At 34.6% G+C, this 23,465-nt stretch overlaps 1 protein-coding gene across 1 annotated transcript; it reads left to right on the plus strand.

The window, feature by feature from the left end:
- The first annotated feature begins 4,197 nt into the window (after positions 1-4,197).
- LOC111895011 (uncharacterized) lies at positions 4,198-9,768 on the plus strand. The gene is made up of 3 exons (XM_023891099.1): positions 4,198-4,275; positions 8,843-9,015; positions 9,354-9,768. Exons 1-3 carry the CDS (start codon positions 4,198-4,200, stop codon positions 9,766-9,768), a joined length of 666 nt encoding a protein of 221 aa, XP_023746867.1.
- The last annotated feature ends 13,697 nt before the right edge of the window (positions 9,769-23,465 follow it).

The following is a 23,465-nucleotide window of genomic DNA, read 5'->3' on the forward strand; positions in this document are numbered from 1 at the left end:
TTTCGTTGAGATTGTGTATTGGAGATATTTTGGGTCCGGTTTCCTGTTGATCTCATTCCTATTTTCTTGGAGGAGAGAGGATTATCATGGGTATGTATTGGTTGAGTCAGTACGTGGCTATGGTAGAATACGAGCATCATCTAGTGTGGGTTCGAACCCCAAGTGGGGGATAACTGGTTATAGATGGTGAGGACGCTCAACGTGGACCAACAATCTGCTCAGCTACGCGGACTAGGAGGTATCTTCAGCAGGGATGCTCTGGGTTTTTTGGATATGTTTTGGATTCTTGTTTTTTGGAAGAGAAGATTGTGGGTGATGTACCTATCGTTTGTGAGTTCCCCGATGTATTTCCTGAGGATTTTACAGGAGTTCCTCTTGAGAGGCAGGTGGAGTTTTAGATTATTTGGTTTCGAGTTTTGCTCCAATAGCCAAGGTACCGTATCACCTATCTCCTACAAAGATGTAGGAGTTGTCTACATAGTTGTAGGAGTTTTTAGACAAGGGATTTATCAGGACGAGCAGTTCACCGTGGGGAGCATCGATCCTGTTTATGTAATGTCCCTAAAAATATTGATACAATTTTTATTTTTCAAACACCAAAAAATACGACCAATTTGTTCCAATTCAACCATACTATAATTATTCTCAACATCATAATGAAATCAAATAACAAGAGGAATAAAATTGAGGGGGTGCTGTGCGATCATACCGGTTCATTCCCTTTAGAACTGAAAGTACCTAAAATGTTAAAACACAAAACTGTAGGCACAAAGGTTAGTGGATTCTCCAAAATACCGCATACCATTCATATCAATGGCCCAACTCGTAATATCATGCCCAACCCACACATTAGGCCCAACCCATAATATCGGACCCAATGCTTCATACCAATGAGCCTAGCCCCAAATGTCAATGGGCATAGCCCATCATACAAAAGGGACCATCCCAACATACAAATAGGCCTATCCAAACATACAATGAAAGAGTTACAAAGACAGCTAGCACCCTACACAGTAAGAAGACTCACCTCAATCCGAAGAGAGACAAATGTCACACTCGAGCGGCCGATTCCAGAACTTAGCACACTAATCAATAAAATATAAGATCCTAATTAGAAATTATGGTAAATATTCCCACTCAAAATCCTTATCTCATAATCTCTATTAGTGTGTGTGTGTATGTGTGTATGTATATATGTGTGTGTGGTAAAAGAACATTTTACCCTTCCAAGCCAAGAACCCACTTCACTTGACCCTTAATCCAAATTGTCCAAATTTCCCATGTTTGTTTCCATGCCATGTGTATCTATGCTCCACGCCCTGCGTAGAGCCTTATAAGGAAAACTGGGCAATTTCATGCTACGCCCCGCATAATGTCATGTTGTGCCAAATTCCTATTAGGATTTTAATGCAATAAGACCAACCATCTAATTCTCATACTTGGAACTAATAAACATCCTAAGTGATAAAGTCTTCAATTTTATGTCTTTACATGGCCTAAAAGAGAACAATCCCAAATCCTAAGTCCAAAACACACTCCAATGGCCAAAAACTCATGCATGGAAGGATGGGAGTGACCAAGCTCCCATTTTTTTTATCACTCTATGAGCTCAGAGACATCAAGAAATGACACTCATAAGGTCAGGAGTAACTTATACCCAAAAAACCATGACTAACGGAAAGAAGCATAACTTGTGAGCTAACTAGATCTATCATAATAGAGCATCAAGATGCAAACTATATACCTCCTGGAGAATGTTGATGAAGTGAAAGGTTTGGATATACAAGATATGGACTTCTAAGAGCTTCTTTAGTGGACTCCTTCTTCGCAAAAACCAGAAAAGAACACAAAAATGCTTCAATATCTTCACAAGATGGCTAGGTTTTTGAGCTTACTAAAAATGAGGATGAAGGATGAGTATAGGAAGGCTCTCAACGGATTAGAGCCTTTGAATAAGGCTCACAACCCCTCAATTAGGGTTTTGGTCAACAGCGGCTACGTCTTGCGTAGAAAAATCTATGCCATGTGTAGATCATTAAGAATATGTTCCTTCACCAGCCTCTACACCGTGCATAGCTACACTACGCCTTTCATAGGGGAAAACTTCCATCTTCTAGCTCAACTTTAAACAACCATAACTTCTTTATTTCAAATATGTTTCCAGTGTTCTTTATATGCACAGAAAGGTAATGACGAGCCCCACAATCCTATCGTGTTACCTTTGGCACAACACATGATAAAGTAAAAACCATAATATATGTAAGAAGTCTTGCTTATAACTTTTCACTTTCTTCCCTTTGGTTCCAGAATGCGAATCAAGGGCTTAGATCTCATAACTAATATTATCAACCTTCAATAAGGTCCAGACTTACTTCCTCAAAGCCCAAATCCTTTACATGAACGAATTTCAGATCACAACCCAAAATTTATGAAATGACCCGGAACAGGGTTTTACAATTTTTGAAGAAGAAGGACGGTTCACACATGATGTATATTGATTACAGGTAGCTGAACAAGTGGATGGTGAAGAACCGTAATTCACTCCTGAGGATTAATGTTTTGCTTGGTTAGCTTCAGGGTGCGTCTTGGTTCTTTAAGATTAAGCTGATGTTGGGTTATCATCAGATGACATTCAGAGATGAGGATGTACAGAAGACGACTGTTAGAACTTGTTATGGTCAAAACAATTTTGTGGTGATGCCATTCAGGCTCACCAACGCACCAACAATGTTCGTGGATCTCATAAAACGGGTGTTCCAGTTGATGTTGGACCGATATGTGATTGTATTTATTAATGATATCTTATTCTATTCTAAGACCAAGGAGCAGGATGAGGATTAGGACTTGAGAGAGTTTTTGGAGACTTGGAGAAGGGAGAGGATTTATGCCAAGTTCTCTAAATACAAGTCCTGGATGCGTGAGGTGTAGTTCTTGGGTCACCACGTCAACTAGGATGGTATTTTGGTCGATCTGACCAAGATCGGGGTAGTGATTCAATGGGAGATTCTGATGTGTCCATCTAATATTCATATTTTTATTGGGTTAGCAAGTTATTACCAGAGTTTCATCCAGGATTTTGCTAAGATTGCTACTTCTTTGACCCTATTGATGAAGAAAAATGTTATTTTTTAGTGGGGGACTGAGCAACAGACAACATTTGGGACTTTGAGACAAAGTTTATGTGAGGCTATGATATTGACCCTTTCAGAGGGTGTGGATGCTTTTCCGGTTTATTGTGATGTGTCCGTTATGGGTTTAGGTGCAGTGCTTATGCAGATGGGCCATATGATTGCTTACGTTTCGAGGAAGTTGAAGCATAATAAGGCAAACACTACTAGAAAAGAACCCTTTAATGACACACAAGGTGTGTCATAAAAGAGTCAAATGACAAGCAAATACGTGTCATTAAATTTGTTAAGACACATATTTGTATAGATTTGATGATGTAGAAGATATACATTACTTAGACAAGTTAGTCTTGTCTAAGCAAATGTAAATACACACACTTAGACAAGCTGTTCTGTCACAATTTATTTAATTAGTTAATTTGAAGATATGCTGATAGAATTTCATATGTCGAAGATTGAAGATCACCCACTGATGACCAAAAAAAATTGAAGACACTATCAACACTAAAGGCACGAAGGAACCATTCACTGATGATTGTCAATGTGTTCGTACGTTGAAGTCCTTACACTGATGACACACTGATCAGGTGATACGTTGAAGACTGATACATTGATGGTTATACTCTATCTGCTGAAGTTGAAGTTGCTCTAGCTGAAGCTGAAGCTGATCAACGAATGTCTTCATAACGTTGATGCCCTTGATCAACATATACCTAGCTGGTGCTGATGTCTGAATCTGGGGGTGGTTGTTATCTTTTATTCAAATCGAATTTAAAATTGACTTTATTTAGTCAAAATGAATTGCACGTCATCTCCAAGATGGACTAAGATCATGCAACTCCTTAAAGTCTTCCCAAATTTTGTCTTCTACTTGATTCATGCTCCTTTCTGTAACCTCAAATGTCTTGTCGGTAACTTGATCTTAAGCTTTTTAATCCTCTCAAGTCCACGAAGGATCATCGTCAGAGAGTTTTGTGATAGTTGTTGATTGCTATTGGTTTGCATCGTATGATCTTAAGGAGGAGAAATTAGGTCATGCATTGACTTGAAAATGGATTTGATGAAAACAATGACGAAGGAGGTGTCGCCATCATCTTCGGAGTCAACTGAGGTTGACGGTGGGGGTGCGTTGCCGAAAAAGATTAAGGTGAGGACGGTGAAGATGGAGGAGTATGGTGGTGGTGAAAATTAGGATGGTGAACCAGAGGGAGGAAGAATAGAAGGAAGAGAACCCAACATGAATTTAGAGATTGGGTGTTTGTGTGTGAAACAAATGGATTTGTGTTTGTATATATATATATATATATATATATATATATATATATATATATATATATATATATATATATATATATATATATATATATATATAGACACACGAGAGAGAGACCCTTATTTATTTATGTATTATTTAAATTAACAAAGTATTAAAATAAAAACAAAAAAGAAAAATAGAAATTAAAAGGGCAAAAAATGTTATTTCAAATTTAACAGAAACTAAAACCATGATGTTTTTTTTTATTTTAAACATTCCACACAAGTTGAAAACTTTTTAGAATCTATCAGTTATTTTTTGAATACCACAATAACCACTTTTGGACAAAGACAATTTCAAGGTTGCACGTCATGAATTTACATCACTAAATAAACCGTTAATAACGTTTCCTAAAACTTTATGTCCTTTGCCTAACAATATTTACGCACTTCTAAATGAACATATTGTTATATTTCTAAGTATTTCAAATACTAATATGAAACATGAGAGTTAAAAAACTATATTTAGATATGACATGAAACTTAAGGAACATATTAAATTTAATATTAGTTCATTCATCTTATTATTTGGTATTTGGTGATGGCTGGATCCATAAAGTTGGAAAGAGTGATTTTATATTTGTCATGGTCTACATATGCATCATTTAAGATTTGACACCCTACAACAAAATTTTGCCACTTACATGACGTTGGTTGCCACGTTTGTCATTTTACTTTTTTTAATATTTATTTAATTTAAAGAAATTAATATAAATAAATTATTTTAATAAAAACTTAAATTCCATTAACTTCAAATAAAATCACACATTTACACTTAAACAAAACACATTTGAAATTAAACTAATACACACTTACACTTAAAAAAAATAATACCCTTGAAATAAAAACTTAAATTGAAATACGAGTTTAAATTTGAGCAAATTTTGGGGACTGTCTTATAATTTGCCAAAATTTAACAAGTCGAAAATCTATTAGTTTCAATATGGTAAGCCTCAAAGAGCATTTTCTAGCAAAACATTTTTATTTTCATGATTTCCAGCTTCATGCATCACCCTACGAAATACACTGCTCAACTGAGTTGCAAGTGTGTTTGAATGTCTCCATTTGAAGTAGATTTCTTCTTTACCTCGAGGCACCGGGGCTTCGTGGTTGTATATATATATATATATATATATATATATATATATATATATATATATATATATATATATATATATATATATATATATATATATATTGAAAAGATTGTATTTTTTTTTTGAAAGAAAGTAATTTGAACAAATGGTAAAATAAAAGAGGGAAAATGTTAATCGGATGTTTCTCTCTCGTAGGTAAAACTCCACTGAGTCATTGAGCCGAGCTCGGCATGCCGAGGCCTCGACCCAGTGTTCACCGAGGTTGCCGATCCCAATGCCGAGCCCACTCCCACCAACCTAATAAATTAATAACTAGAAGTGTCAGGCCACACAAAACTGGATATGAGTTACATTATCCATGCATATATGAATAAAACCACTTATGGAGCATGTGAAGTTTTGAATCAATGAATGAGTTCTACAGATACCAGCATGAAAATATATTCAGCCTAAGAAGCATTGAAGTATAATGTTTAGGCTATTCTTTATAGATGACAAGGTTTTCCCATATCTCTAGGGGTAATGGTTATTCTTAGATGCTTACCATTATCTACACACTTAGCTTCTATTTGGCTTTGCACACGTGTGATTGTGTTGGGTTAATGTGCAACGATGAAAAAACTAATTGTGTTGTTTTTCGTATTGGAATTAATAGGGCCACCCACAAAGAAGCATAAAAACAGATACATAATAAAATTTATAGTGTATGAAACTATTATTATTTACCAACTTTTAAATAAATAAGAATTAAATATTATATGTTTTTTATTTTTAAAATGTGGTAAAATAAATATGTAGTTGTTTATTAATTATTAAAAGGTTTTATTAATTAAAGATTGTTATTGTAACGCTCCAATTCTGGTATGTTGTTTAAATGTTTATCTTTTCGAGTTTTCAAGAGGGACTCGACGAGTCTGCTCGTCGAGTAGGGACGGGATTTCGAGCATGTGTCAGTAGGCGACTCGACGAGTCCATATTCGGGACTGGCGGACTCGCCAGTCTGGAAGAAACCCTAAATCCACGGGTTTTGCATCCTATTTAATCCATGTTATGAGCCCCAAACTCGCCTCCTTCACCCTTAGAGTGTCATTTAGCAAACCCTAACCATTCCTTGAGTATTTTGAGCATTTCTTGTGTGAATCTTGAAGTTTTGAAGAGAAGAAGAAGGCTAGATCCAAAGGAGAAGAAGGAGATCCAAGATCTTGCATCCACTACAGAGTTTATTGAGGTATTAATCGGATCCCTTCTGTTTCTATGATTGATTCTCCATTAGAAATCCCATTTAGACCATTCTTATCCATTTCTTAGCTTGATTATAGTAGAGAGATCACATTGGGTTGAATAGCCTTCAGATCTAGCCATGTTTCAGTCCCAAAAACTTAGATCTAACACCTTTATGGAGCCATTTTGCATGAAAGCCCTAGATCTACTCTTTTAAGTGCCTTTAAACCTTTATGGATGTCGATGTACACGTAAAGATATGATCTTTACGTGTTAATCAATCCTTAGGAACCCGGATCTATAAGTTGTATGCATTGGTTTTGAGCAGAATCAACTATATAGTAGTTGCATGCAACCGACTCGACGAGTCGTTCTTCAGACTCGGTGAGTCGAGTCACGAGTCCCCGTTTTTCCCCTTCATGAGTTATGCCGAGTGGAACCAGTGAGTGATGGGTGGACTCAGTAATTCGGAGATCAGACTCATTCATGGAGGGACTCGACAAGTCAGTGCCCTGACTCGGCGAGTCCAAGGCAATCTTCATCGAAGAGGAACTCGTCGAGACTATGCCAAACTCGACAAGTAGTAGCGAGCATAAATGAGAAATGAGAGTAGGGACTCGGCGAGTTGGCGGCCCAACTCGACGAGTCAGGTCAACTGTATGTTGACTTTGACCAATATGTTGACTTTGACTAGGGGTGAAATAGTCATTTTACCCTCAGTATAGTTATCAGTATTTGATTGAGTGTACTTACGGAAATTGTAGCCAGGGAGATACCGGAGCAGCAGCAGACAGTTTCCAGAGCAGTTCATTCAGCAGCCAGACTACGAGGTGAGTTTCCTTCTAGTAGGAACGGGTCTACGGCCACAATGCCGGCCCGTTTAGTTAGTAGTCAGTTCTGGACTTCGGTTCGATGCAGTAGTTCAGGGTGCTTGATGTCTTGGTGATTCAAGTATGTCTATGTGTTATGTTTTTCGGACTTCAGTCCGATGTAGTATGCAGTATATGTGTTTATGCTAGTTGATGTGTGTTTATGCTATGCTATGTTCAGTCAGTTTCGGACTTCGATCCGATGCAGAGGACAAGGTCCCAAACAGTTCCAGACTTCGGTCCGATGCAGTTAGTTCCGGACTTCGATCCGATGCAGGGGACAAGGTCCCAGTCAGTTCCGGACTTCGGTCCGATGCAGAGGGCAAGACCCAGGTCAGTTCCGGACTCTAGTCCGATGCAGTGGGCAAGGCCCAATATGTGTTTTATATGTTATTGCATGGTATGTGGTAGTTTGGGGGAGCTCACTAAGCTTCGTGCTTATAGTTTCAGTTTTGGTTTCAGGTAATTCCGCAACTAAAGGAAAGAGCTCGCGATGATGGCATCGCACACACCACAACTTCAGTTTGTCCTGGGAGTTGATTAGCTTTTCGTAGATATGGTTTGATACAGTCTTGATACAGTTTTCTCGTGATACTTTGTTATGGTTTGAGATATTGACGTATGGGTTTTTATTTTATGATATGGATATAATGATTTTAGTAATTATTAAACAAAAAATTTTGGGTCGTTTCAGTTATATTTATTTTGTGCAACTTAGTAATAGGAGAATTGAACAAATAATGATGTGTAGGAAATGGATACCTTTACATATAATTTAAATAAGACGAGTAGGTATAGGCAACGCTTATTCGCGTTAATCCGACGTGGATGCCATATAACGGCGTTATAACACGCGAAACACTGCGTCCACCCGGCGTTATTAGGTGTTATTTTAGCGTACGTTATAGTGGTGACGGGAGGAAACAGCTAATCCAATTGGTGCAACGTTTAAAAATCCGACCGTTTGCAAACAGTCACAAACATAAAAAAATCTCTATTAATATAAATACACCACATTTATCTTCATTTTATTTTCCAAACCAAACAAATCCTTTCTATATATATAAGATCCTTTCAATTTCATTTTTTTCTATTACATTATTAAAAAATGGAACATTTTTATGCGTTTCATCCATACAATCATGATATCGACGAGGATGATATGTTTGTGGGTATAATGTATCAATATGTTACCGACATGATACCGCAATAGCCAACTCCACTATTGACTAGACGTGCGGCGTTGAACAGAGATCGTGAAGAGGGGCATAGACGTTTAGTACACGATTATTTTGCGGATAATTGTGTCTACCAAGCAAACGATTTCAAAAGAAGATTTCGTTTGCGTATTTCAATGAATAGCCAATGCAATGGAAACATGGTAATGTAATTACAGTTATTTTCTATTTTAATATATGTTGTTTAGATTATTAAATAATTGCTTTAAAAATTTATTATACGTTCTTTAGATTATTAAAAAGTTGTTTGAAAATTTTATTATATGTTTTTTTAGATTATTGAAAAGTAGTTTGAAAATTTTATTATATGTTTTTTAGATTATTAAAAAGTAGTTTGAAAATTTTATTATATGTTTTTTAGATTATTAAAAAGTTGTTTGAAAATTTTATTATATGTTTTTTAGATTATTAAAAAGTTGTTTGAAAATTTATTATATGTTTTTTAGATTATTAAAAAGTTGTTTGAAAATTTTATTATATGTTTAGGTATGAATATTTCCAACTGTGGTACGATGCGAGAGGTAAACGAAGTTTTACAGGGTTGCAAAAATGTGTTGTTGCAATCAAGCTTATGGCTTTGGGGGAATCACCTGATTCTATTGATGACTATATGAGAATGTCAGATCGAATTGCACGAGAAAGTTTGTATAGATTGGCGAGAGGTGTTATCGAAACCTTCGGTGACAAATACTTGCGCACACCTTCATTGAATGAAATACAACAACTATATGCGGCGCATGAAGAACGACATGGTTTTTCGGGAATGCTTGGAAGCATTGATTGCACAAAGTGGATATGGAGAATTTGTCTTGTGACGTGGAAATGTCAATACACAAGTGGTCATCTTGGATCACCTTCGTTAGTATTAGAGGCTATTGCATCACAAGACTTATGGATTTGACATGCTTTTTTTGGAGTTGCAGGTTCGAACAATGATGTAAACGTTCTTGATCATTCACTAATATTTCATGACCTTTTGACAGGAAAGGCACCGGATGCTCCTTTCACAGTAAATGACCATGAGTATAAGTTCGGGTATTACCTCACATATGTAATATATCCAACATATTCAACGTTTGTGAATGCGTTTTGACACCCGATAGAACCAACAGATAGATTTTTCAAGAGAAGACAAGAAGGAGCACGTAAGGACGTGGAACATGCTTTTGGAGTTCTGAAAGCAAAATGACACATAGTTAAACATGCAACACGGCCATATGAGTTGGACACACTACGAGATATTATGTATGCATGTATCATTATGCATAACATGGTGATTGAAGATAAAGGAAGAAACATTGCGAAGTATTCATGTACGGAACCTGGACACATTCAATTTCAACCAGGGACAACAGAATACTTACATAGAGTCGTTGATATCCAAGATATATCAACGAAAACACCAACAACTTCGAGAAAACTTGGCAGATCATATCTATGATGACAAGTGAAGTTGAGTAATTTAGATCGAAAATGTAATTTGTTTCGTCTTTTTTTTTTTTTAGTTTTCATCCTTAGTTGTAATTTTGATCGAAAATGTAATTTTTATAGTTATTTTTTAAATGTTATTTTTAATTTAAGATTTGATTTATATTATAGTTATATTATGACATAAATAAAAAAAATAAAGAAATTCGAAAATATAGAAAGTAAAAACGTTAAAAAAAATTAAAAAATAAAATAGAAAATAAGTGGTGTTATTACATTTTATTTGGTGTTGCCAATTTCCACCGTTGGTGTTATAACACCCATTTATGACTAGGATGATGATGTGACACCTTTTGGGTGTGGTAACATGTAATAACATGTTGCCCATACCCAACAGCCTAAACAAACAAAAGAAACTAATGAGTTTTTAATTTTGGAATTTTGAAATTAAAAGGTAAGGCAATTAATAAAATTGATATCAATTTATTGCTACATTTATTGCAATTACTACATTAAAATATTATGTTGAATTTAATGAAATGGAAAAGTCATAAAATGACATGTCGAAAAAAATAATTCAAAATAACGACAAAATGACATTTGACAAATTGAACGAAAGTGTGACATGTAGCAAAAAACTTTCATTTATTAGAGTATATTTCACGCAATTTGTAGGTACGTACACATGTTTATCAATTTCTTACCATAAAAATTATGCTTAATAATTATGTTAATTACTCATGGTATGAAGTTTTGTCATGTACTACTTATTCATGTGTATTTTATTTTTAGGTATATATAGGAAGTAGGATGCCATGTTTAGAGGTGTCAATCTTTTGATTCGTACACTTGATGATAGAATATGATTAGGTTTTGAGGGAAGATGGCCTAGAAAATTACTTGTTATGATTATGTTCGTATCTTGAGTTATTTTCTGTATGGGTTGGTGTTCAAAGGTGGCACCTATGGGAACAAACCGTCTTTTTTTAATTTTGATGAAAAGGGACCACTCAATGTTAAAATTACATGCCAAAATGTATGCTTTTTAACTAATCTAAAAAAAAAACAAACTTTGGTGTTATAAAGTCATTCTCTAGTTGAGAAAGCAATATTTCAAACGCTTGGAATCCATTCAACAATTTTCGTCCAGATTGCTTCTCCATTTTTTTTTTCATAAAATACAATATAACCCCAAGTGTAGGGGTTACTCTTATAGGTTGACTATCACAAAAGATTTTGTTACTATGTACTTGACACATAGACATCATTAAGCAAAATCCCAATGACTAGTAGCCAGTACTTATGTTAGATAAAACTACAAGTCTTAAATAATATACTAATCTAACACACATCCAAGAGTATATAATCCTAACTCTATCATTTAATTCTAAGTACTATTCCTAGTACATAGCTAACTTACATTATCTCTAATACTAAATTGTAACACTCCTCACACAATTTGGGATGCATGTTCTATGGTTTGATCTGTGCATAATTTTTGGAAGCGAGTACTCGACATCAAAAGTTCGTACTGAGAACACTTTACGAAAAAATGGATAAAAACCTTGGATTAATGAAAGAACAAAAAAAGGAGTTTTAAAGAATAACAAGATACTTGAAAATGGAATTCAATATGCATTGTCATCCAACTTGTTCAACATGGTCATGGAAATAACAAAATAACAATCTACTTTGGACTGCATGAATATGCAAAAATCATGTTGAGTCTGCATGGTTACATTTATGGTTTTAGCGACATGTTTTTAATATTTAATCATTATATTGGATTTTATCAAGGAAATCTAGTTCCTTAACATTAGTTGCACAATTCTTTATGTTCTTGGGCGAATCTTAGGCTAAGATGTTGGTGATTTTAGTGTCACCATGTCATTTTAAGTAACTGGAACTAACATGTGAGCTAAGGGGCTTCATAATTTGTATTCTAATATATGTATGGAGTATTGCGGAGTGCACGCATGTATAAGATCGAATTAGAAGCGGGTTTGACGACTAGTCGGGGGTCCGGGGCACCGCTCTTGGGTCTGGGGTTTCCAAAGAGGCAACGCCCCTTTGGTGGGGTCTAGGGGCAGCGCCCCTAGCGGGGTCCAAGGGGAAGAGCCCCTGGCTGGGGTCCCGCTTGGATTATCCTAGGCTGAATTTCTTGTAACCCAGACATAGGGTAGAAATATCAGTTCGAAAAGTGATATCACAATCCAAGTTGGTATCCAGATCTCCACCACAAACCCTAATTTTCCTTACATAAGACACTTCTTATTTGGATAAGTGTATCTTAATTTTGATACGTTTTAGTTTCTTAAATATAATTATATCTTTAATATTAATGGTTTGAAAACTTTTATGCATATGTGAGATGTTAATATTGATTTTCTATTGATTTCTTATTGTATAATTTTAGAATTCATGATCTCCTTATTAGCGTTTCATTTAAAGTGGGCACTTATTTGGAATTTCCAATTGTGTGTTACATGATTGAACCTTGGATCTTAATTATACAACGATTTTGGTTACATATCATGAAAGTGCGTGTTGTTTTACAATCACTAGAACAATGTAGATATGTCATCAACTTGTTTCTTTTATTTTTACCTAATATAATCTTAGTTTTTATTATTGAACTAACTTTATAAGTTTTAAGTTACATTTTAGAGGTGAAATAGTGAAAATTTTGATTAAGGGACTTAATGTGTCAAACTGCCAAAGTTGGATCAGATGCGTCAGGAGCGATCTCCAAAAGACCTTTGGATTGAGATAAAAATTTATGATCTTAATCGGGATTTGATATCCATGTATATACTAGCTTTATAACCAGTTTTAATATGATCGAAATCATTTTTCCATTATAGAATCTAAAAATTATAATAACTTAAACATCAATATCTTATAATTAAATGCATACTCGTGGGCTACCCGCACCATGCGGCGGGCGGTAAATGAGGGAGGGGTGAATAGATTTCTTTAGCCTAATAGTTGTAGCAACAACAAATGCACCACATCTGCAATTGCAAGTAAAAGAAAAAGACAAGCAATACTCTGATACAAAAAAGGAATATGTTGTATAAATTCAATTTGTTTTAAGACGAGTTTTTATTAAATAACAAGTAAATAAGAAACAAGCAGCATCGTAAAGTTAGTAAAAGTGTCACAGACATCATACAGATAAAAGTATTACTTTGTATATTTAATCCTAAATCCAGAGGAATTTAAATGAAACAACTAATTTGTAAAATCATTAAAATACTATATGGTATTGAAAGTGTAAATGGGAACTTGAGTATCAAATGAACTACCAGGATTTAGGATGCTTTATCGGATTCAATTTGCATAATTTATATCCATACCTACAAACAAAAACAAAGATAAAAAGAATAAAGTTCATCTTATAATCAATAATCAAGAAATGATAATTAAATCCAAACGTATTTATTCGCACACACATTCTTAAAAAGAAGAAAGCTTTTGTATTCTTTCCATTCAACTTCCTTCTTGTAAGTAACCACTACATATTCTTAATCCAATACCAAATCATATGAAGTCTTTCAAGTCGGATAAAAAAACTCATCACTGATAAAATCGACTTCTCACTCTATAATCAAATGTGGAGTCAATTATTTAGGTGTCAAAGGGAACCAAAAACATCATACGATCAAAAAAAGATGATTAAACCAAATTTAAACTTGTATATGATGATTAAACCTAATAAATATACGTATAATATGCAGCCAGGTCTAGAAACCATAATAACACCAAAAATTAGGTAAACCCAAAAACCTAGTAAAATTAGATAGAAATAAACTACAGCTGAGAGCAATAATTGTTAGAGTTACCTGAGCCGATATCCAAGCACACTCAAATACCCTAAGAAATCATGATACTTGCAGTTTCATATATAACTCAATGTATTAAAAAAAAACAAATCAAGTCTACTAAGCAGTAGAAGCATAACCATTAGAAAAATAAGCCACCGATGGATCCATGAAATTATAAGATGAAAATGATAAGTAGTGTAGCATGGTATTGCATGATGCCCATTGCTCACCTTTTTGTCGGCTCACAAATTTTCAAAAAAGTCGGCAACTTCTGTAACAAAATAATTGAAGGAGATACACGATAGTCATCTTCGTACATGAAATCGGCCACGGTTGTGGTACTATCTATGGTGATAAGACAAATCAGTTATGGTGGTGGTAATTTTGATGTTCTTCAACACCACTTTTTTTAGATCTACTGTCACCTACGGTCGTGGTGAGACAAAGCAACAACAACCATGTTGATGTAGCAAAGCTTGTGGTGATGGTTAGACAAAGCAACGACGACAACTTTATTGGTGGAGATGAAAAGCAGTAACGATCATGGTGGTTGTGAGGTAAACCGGCGGCTGCCATATTGGCATTAAGGGTGCAGAGCAACAAATCGATTATGGTTCTTCATAGGTGTAGCGGTGAAACTTGTTTAGGCTTTCCAAAATTTGTAACATTAGACGCATCAAATGATATAGCATTATAGGGTTGTGCAACATGTAATAAGATTTGTACCTCTTAAAATTCAAGAAATACCTAATATGTTCTATATAATAGTAAAGATATCGAGTTAAAATGAAGACATATCTTGAATTAACATGAAGACATTAACAATTATGATGACATTTTGATATATTCTATGAACACGTTGAGGTTGGATTTAAGGGGTGTTTGGCTTAGCTTTTCATAGCCTAAAAGTCCTTTTTGAAAAAGTTACAAAAAAATCAAGATTTTCTGACTTTTCCAAAAAGTTTATTTTTCTTGTATAAAAACTCAAAAAATTGCTTTTAAAACTAGTTTGGCCAAACATCTTTTGCTTTTTTTTCTTTTCCAAAAAGGACTTTTGGCTATGAAAAGCTAAGTCAAACACCCCTTAATGGCACCATCTATTTATGCATCATGAAAGTTTACTTCTTTAATAATTTATCCGTTGTGTTAATAACATCAAAACCAAAAACCAAAGAGACTAATAATGAGTAGAAATTAAAGTTCTTTAGAGGTGTAAATTGACAAAGAGGAAAAAGTAGAAGGGATGTTATCGTAAATGTGTGAAATAAATATCGTATCTGTTGGTTTCACATGGCAATGATAGAGATGAAATTTAATTGTCAAAAAAGCACTTTCTGGTTTTATTAAATAAATCTTAAATAATATTGTGGATGTAAACAAGCACACATCTTTGTCGCAATCTAATCTTAAGCTACGCTCTTTTGTTTTTTCCGTTATTTTTTTTAATCTATTTATGAACAAGTTCTTAATATGATATAAATATATAGTTACCGTATATAAACTTTTATTTTAAAACCGGTATGTTCTCATACTAACGTGTAGTACTATTTATTTTAATAAACATTTTTTTTTATCATATCTCATATTCTTATTTATTTTGATACATGCTATTTTAAGATATTTTAAATTAGTTTCATTTCCATATATTAATTTATGGTTTCTTTCATTTTATTAAATTGTACATACCACAAAATAAATGAGAATATGACACACAAAAAATAAATTTTTATTTATTAAAGTAAATTAGTTTTTTTGCATGCCATTTTATGAATTTTTTTTTTCATTTTATTAAATTTCATATAATATTTAAATATAATAATAAATACATATCAATTTAATTAAATGATTTTCCTTCTAATTTCAGATTTTTTAAATTAAATCCTTATTAGTTTCTTTTATTTATTTATCTAAACTGTTTGTTTAAATTTAAAAGAAAAAACATTTTAATTTTAATAATTGAATATTTTTCTTATTTTTATTATAAATTCAGACTTTACATATGTTTACAATTTTATATTAAATTGTTTATTTTAAATAAATATATGTAATAAATATGTCTTAATAAATTTAGATGAAGATATATATATATATATATATATATATATATATATATATATATATATATATATATATATATATATATATATATATATATATATATATATATATATATATATATATATATATATATATATATATACGCGTTTCATATGATTTAATAACTGGAAATCAACTTCTATATAATAATTGTTAGCATGAATGGTGTAAGAATCTTATTGTTATAGATATTTGTATATTTTATATAGTAAAAAGATAATGGCGAGGTCATTGACGATTTTGATTCTTTATAAAACTAGAAAACATCATTCATGAAGTCATTTTGTACTATAAATTATATTTAATTATAAAGTAAATATTATTTGTTATTGCAAATAGGTAGTTGATACTTGATAGTTACACATATGATATTAACTTAAACTTTGGATTAGAGTTTTCCTTTAAAAATTAACATTTTCTTAGAGAACCCAAAAATCCTTTGCATTTTTTAATATAAAACAACATTTCTTTCGACCAACAAAATACTATACTTTAGTTTGTTTGTTTGTTTGTTTTTTTTTTCTATTGACCGGCAGATGTATATTAGAACCAAGCAAAAGGCTTCGAAAAACAATATTACAAAGAGTTAATGCAGTAAAACAAGTTACATAACCGATCCGTCCAATGCGGCCTAGGTTTCTTACTGATACTTGTTTGAGAGAGAGAGTATTTTTCTCCAAAAGAAGACCTAAAAGGTTAGAAAAATCCTAGAAAAACCCTCTGAAACCAAAAATCTATGAATTTCAAACCCTAACTATCACACCGAAATTGCTTCAATTGCTATACAATTTTCATGATTTATCACTCTCTTTCTTTGCAACATATTCGGTCTCAGAAAACCAAACTACTAGCACAAAGACCCCGAGAATAAGAGCACTTAAGAGGAAAGAGTAATTTCCGAGAATAAGACTATGATGCATATAATTAACTTCCAAATTTTTTTTCCTGTTTTATGAAATATTTTCCATCCTACAGGTAAGTATTCGCCATACCATAAATCATTTTCAATAATAATACTTGTAATAAGATTTTCAAGTGGTATAACTAGAAATACTTTTAGCACTTATATAATCATATCTTGCTCATACAAAGTGTTATGTAGTATTATCAAATAAATAGTTAACACGTATTCCGGTTATTAATCTTTTAAGTATTTAAAACATATAAAGTATACTATAATATAGAATTCAAATGACACACTTTCAGCATATATTTAATCTTTTAAGTATTTAATACATATATTAAATCGTGCTCATAAAAGTAATTATGTGCTCACTTGATTGAGGTATAAGATCCAAAGTTAGTCAAGCTCTTCACCTAACACTTCAACTTTTCCCTTTAAAATGACCTAAATACGAATATTACTACGCCTCAGTATTCGTTCATATAGATAATGTTGCATTTAACAATTTATCGATTCTTCAATAATCCTCAAGAAATACGTCACGCTCTATATGATAAGGAATAACCAGGTAACATCACATCGAATGTATGATCTATTTCGTATACAGAGTTACTGTTTGGAAAATCCAATTTAAATACCTCACTAGATATAGCCTAGAAATCACTCTTGTAATTAGATCAATCAGTATTTTGGATAGAATCACTGATAAATCTTATTTATAGGTTCATAATAATGATAATAAACATAAATATAAGTTACACTTAAAATGTAGTAAGTGTATCTTAACTTACAATAATTTCAGACAAAAGTTCGGAGTTTTACGGGCCGAGCTTTGACTCTGTAAGGTTTATTGTTAACATATCCCTTAGGAGAACGTAAAAAAAAGGAGAAGTCAAACTAACGTCGGGCTTGGTCTGGTCAGAACCTAGTCTGAAGCTAAGTCCGGGATTTCGCCAATGCGAAGATCACTGGTATGGCGGTTAAGGTCCAGAGTCGCGCTTTAACCTATTCTCCAAGAAGTAACATCCCGAAAAACGTGGGACCAATCAAAGAGTCCCACTTACCTATTAGATGACAGCCACGATCTTCATAACAATTAAAATATCTCCTTATAGCCAATGAGGGAATGGGGCAAAAGACGTGACGGAGGACCCTCCAATATGGGTCTACCACGTTGCACCTCACGAGGGAATGCTCAACAAAATCAGTTGAGGGATGTGCTTCTCGAACAGGTATAAAAGGATCCTTCTTCCTCACAAAGAAGGGGACGTAATTCTCTTTTTTCTGTGATCTATTATAATCTCTCTCAGATCTCATACTAACTTGATCATCGGAGCTTCGTCCCGGGAACTCCTCCTGGACGTCAATTAACGGTCATCTCTTTCTTTTTGCACTGTGATATCAGGAGAAGATACCTGCATGGATCTCCCCTATAGTTCCAACTCAATCCTCTCCAATATATCACAACATTTGGCGCTATCCAGGCGTATCTCTAGAACGATACATCCACAAAGGAAACCCAGAAAACAACGATGGTAGGTGACAGTCCAGTGACATCAGGAACAACAGAAAGAAGCACGTTGCATCCAATGCAGTCACTCGACAGCGGGAAAACTTCCATTCAGGAAAACACGCCTAAAACCGCACACCAGTCACACAGACACCATCCACTTCTACAGCTGAAATGACGATAACTTACATAGCCAGTCTATGGCGCCCAACAGCCAACACAACTCAACAAGTAGCAATCGTAACCACAACTTTACAGATCATCGCAACGCAACAAATAGAGATCCCTATCTCATAACAACAGTCCTTCCCGCACACTTCTGGAACCAGAACCAAGATCCCTTACACTATTCAGCCATAACCATAATATCCCCCGATGGTCCACCCACACGCCACCATGGTAGGGTTGTTGTAACACCAGTCAAAATAGGTCAATAACAATCACATGTGATTATCATGTAATGTGATTTTATTAAAATAGTAATGTGATAAACGTACTATGTAGTTCAAGATAAATTCTAATACAAATATGAACTTTCTTTATGATACAACTTAAAGTATACGTCAATACGATTCCAAAAATATAGAGAACGTCTGAATCTGACTTCACATGAAGAAGTTATGATAAACCGAACACTATAAATCTCTATAATAAGAAGAATTTAAAATATACTTAGAATTAGCTATTGGATTCTAGAAGAGAGTTGTAGTACTCTTAAATACCTACGTGTGCATATAAAGAACGTCAAAAACAGAGTTCGTATGTGAAAGTTACGACCTTCCGAAGATACAACTATTAGAAACCCTAATCCGACTGAGCTCACGACGTGAGCATAGAAACTCACGACGTGAGGAGTCAAATTGCCACATTTCGGACCTAGAATGTGCGTGACAAGGCTACGAAGGGATAATTTCTAAGCTCACGATGTGAGCAAGGATATCTCACGACGTGAGGAGTCATCTGGCCACCTTCCGAAGCTAGGGACACAAATGGAAAGTCTACAAGGTGAGCAGGCTTGACTCACGATGTGAGTTTTAGAAATTCACGACGTAAGAGTCCAAAAACTTGCTAAAAATAGCAGGTTCAACCTTAGCCATTCTTGCATCTGAACTCTTTCCTTTTCTCTCATTTGTTGAAGCCCTCGTGCTTCCCGAGCCCGCCGATCTCGAACCGCTAACCGTTTCTAGTTAATCACGCTACTAGAGTGAGTTTCACGGCCCCACTTTTTAATATTTTTGGGGGATAACGCATGCTAAATATTGTATACACGTTAATATTATGTCTATATGATAGTATATTAGTATCAACGTAGATAGTTATATTAACCGTGATATAGTTGTTCAAATATAATATTTTGAATATATACAACTATTATCAACTTGTTAGCATGTTATTATACTAATGTAGATCTTGAGTTATACTTAGGATTCTATATATATATATATATATATATATATATATATATATATATATATATATATATATATATATATATATATATATATATATATATATATATATATATATGTTGTGTGAGATATAGTTTTGAAGTTATATTTGGAAGTTCTATATGTTAATTTCTAAAGTATGTTGCTATTATTGGTTTTATGTCAAGATAAAACTTGGTATGCTATATGTTGCTATTTATAGTTTTATGACAAGATAAAACTTGGTATGTTATATGTTGTTGTTGGTTTTATGATAAAACCTTGTTTTTCCTCACGTTATAGCTGTTATACTGCCTAAAGTAATATGAACTTAGGAGTAATGTTTAAAAGCAAAGTGTTATAACTTAGGGTTTTAGACATGAAAATGCTTTTGTTGTTAGAGCTATAGGAAGTCGTTGAAGTCTACATGAGTAATTGTATTCATTAACTAAGATTGGGGATCTTAGTAGAAATCCTATGAACTGTAATCGTTAATCCCGTGTGAGCGAGGAAGTCATGTATAATTAGTATACGGGTTGACAATCCCACTCGTGGTTGCTAGCTACAATCAAATTTAAGCGAGTGACGAACTTGTTGGATAAGGTGTCTAAGTCCATAACTATTTTTGGTAAGTACTTGACCCGATCCGGCATGGTCCATTTGGGTTGCATGGCACCATGCAATTGGATAGACTAAATGAGAGAAATAACACTTGGAAATTATTAATATATTATAAGTTCTAATATATTAATAATATTATTTAATTAGTTTGATCAAGAATTAATTTAGAATTAATTAAGTGATCAAAAGATAACTAATTAAATATATGGGTTGATTATGTAAATCATCCATATCTTGTATAGTGGGCTAAGAGGCTCCATGGATTATCAAGTTGGGTTCCACCCATAGGATGCTCCATGGGAGTTACAAACCCATGGGTCATGGAAATGAAGAGTCATGACACATTAGGGTTTACATGGTGTAACCCTAGATGTGTCAACACTATATAAGAATCCCATTCTCCACCAAAATCGGGTACACATATGAAACAAGAGGTCTAGGCCGATTTTAAGACGTGTGTGTTCTCTCAAAAGTCTTTCCAAGAGCATTTGGTGTTGTGTGAAGCATTTGAGGCATCACATTTGGGGTGCTTGGCTTACAAGGTTTCAAGGATCATAAGTAACAACAAGGTAAATTATTCTATCTTTCATTCAAGTTAAAAATTGTTCCCCATGTATGCTAGTGTTAGGTCCGAATTTGGATCTTTCACTAGTAATCAAACAATCACAAGTCGAGAATAACAACAATAAGATGAATGAATTGAGCTTGCACACGATTAAACACTTGAACCGTCAGGTACAACTCAAAGACTAGCCGTAAACTCTATGGCATCGAACCGTACAAATGACCAACTCCTAGCCTTTATATACTAGTCTAGACAGCAAACTAAGTTTGCGGTCGTAAACACGTTTATGGCTGTAAACATGTTTACGGTCGTGAACATGACAAAACAGTAAACAACTCAAAACACTATTACAAACTCAAAACCAAAAAAATCACATAAAGCCTAGCCCTAACCATTTATCAGACCCTTCAATCTCCCCTTTGGTTTGGTGCTAGCTTGAATTCAGTCTTTGTCGATGACCAGCACATCAGATCTCCCCATTGCTCCATTCCACATCTTCATCTCGATAATTTGAGCCACCATCGCTGTATATTCTTTCGCAACAGGTTCAAATATGGATTCAGCCACCACAATCTGTTTAGTAGCAAGGTGATGTATGTCCCACTTGTGAAATTGAAGTAAATCCCTTTTCTCATAGAGACGAATGCAATTTTCTTTTAACTTGATGACCGCAGCATCCGTGGATTCATCATACACCCAATAAAGCATGGATGCAAGAGAACCATCAGGGTAATTTTGAAGAACATGGACTTGCTTAACCTGAGCTGTAGCAGGCCACATCACTGATGTAATTGGCTGATTTGTTGAAGTATCAAATACCTTGGAGTGAACCTTGACAACAGACTCTGCAGTCTTCATTGACGGGAACCCCTTGGCAACTTCATCTTCCAGGAAAGATTTGAAATAACTGGCCTTAGGATTTCCTGAGGGATTCGAAAAGGGAGCTTTGGATAGCTCAATGAGGTCAACCTTAGTGAAAGAATGAAAATCATGAGCATCCTTGTATAGTTCCTTATTCCCGCTCTTCCTTCTCACCATAAACATGTTCTGCATGTCATGGAATCCCCAAGACACGATTCCTGACCTATCACCATAGATATCCCTGAAAGTTTGAGTGCTAAGATCAGTAAGAGTAATTCGTGGTTGATCCCAGGGTGCCTTATGATCTATGCTTCTTTTGAAAAGCCATTTGCCTTGGTTATCCTTGGTAACAACCTTCTTCTTCTTCTTGGAACTCTTTGAGGCACCTGCCCTTGGAGCTTGTTCAGGTTCCACTTCAAAGCGATCCACAATGATGGGAGATCTGATTGGTTGAGAAGAGGTGGGAGCATCAATACTAGGATCGTCTGGAATAAGGGGATCAACATGTGGTTCATCAACTGTTGACTTAAAATCATCACCAAACATGTCTTCAAGTTTCTTTTGCATCTACAGGAAGTTAGCATCCAAGTGACCATATTGTTTCTGAAGGTCAGCAATTTGCTTGGTCTTCAGAACATTTTCTTCGCGAAGCTCGGCCACTTGGATACTGAGCTCTGTATTTTCAAATTGGAGGTCTACGACCTTGTTGACTAGCTCAATATTCCTTTGATCGAGTTCAACATTCTTCTAATTGATGACGTCAATTTGACTTTGGAGTCCATAGAGTGAAGGGGAGTCATCTCTTGTGTTGTCACCTCCGATGAAAATTCCTTTGTCACGAGGAAGTGGTGTAGAAAACTGTTCTTTAGCTAACAGATGGGCTAACTTGACCGAGGCATCATCTTTGTTTGGTCTGGAAGGAGATCGATCTGCTTGTAATGAAGAACCACCAACTTCAAATATAATACTGGGACCTTCACTGATAGGTTTGGCTGAGAACTAGTCTGCGTCGCTTGAACTCTAATTTGCTAGTCTCAGAACTAGTCTGCGTCGCTTGTTTGGAGGAGGTGTGGCTTGAGTGGTGGTGAGATCATTTTGCATTGGCATGGTAGTAGGTAGACTAGTGTCAAGGGGAGGAATCCCTGACATTGTCACCATAGGAATTGCTATTTCCGCCTCTGATTGGAAACTGGAGGTGTAGCCACGAAAACATCTTCTTCTACCCTTGTCTCAGTAGTCACATGAACAACTTCATTGACCTTGTCAAGCAAGTTGTCGAGGTTTACATCAGACAAAAAATCATCATTGCTACCGAAATTCAACGGGATATCATCCTTATCAAATCCTGTGAGATCAAC

The sequence above is a fragment of the Lactuca sativa genome, chromosome 5 (assembly GCF_002870075.4).
Source record: "Lactuca sativa cultivar Salinas chromosome 5, Lsat_Salinas_v11, whole genome shotgun sequence".
NCBI lineage: Eukaryota > Viridiplantae > Streptophyta > Magnoliopsida > Asterales > Asteraceae > Lactuca > Lactuca sativa.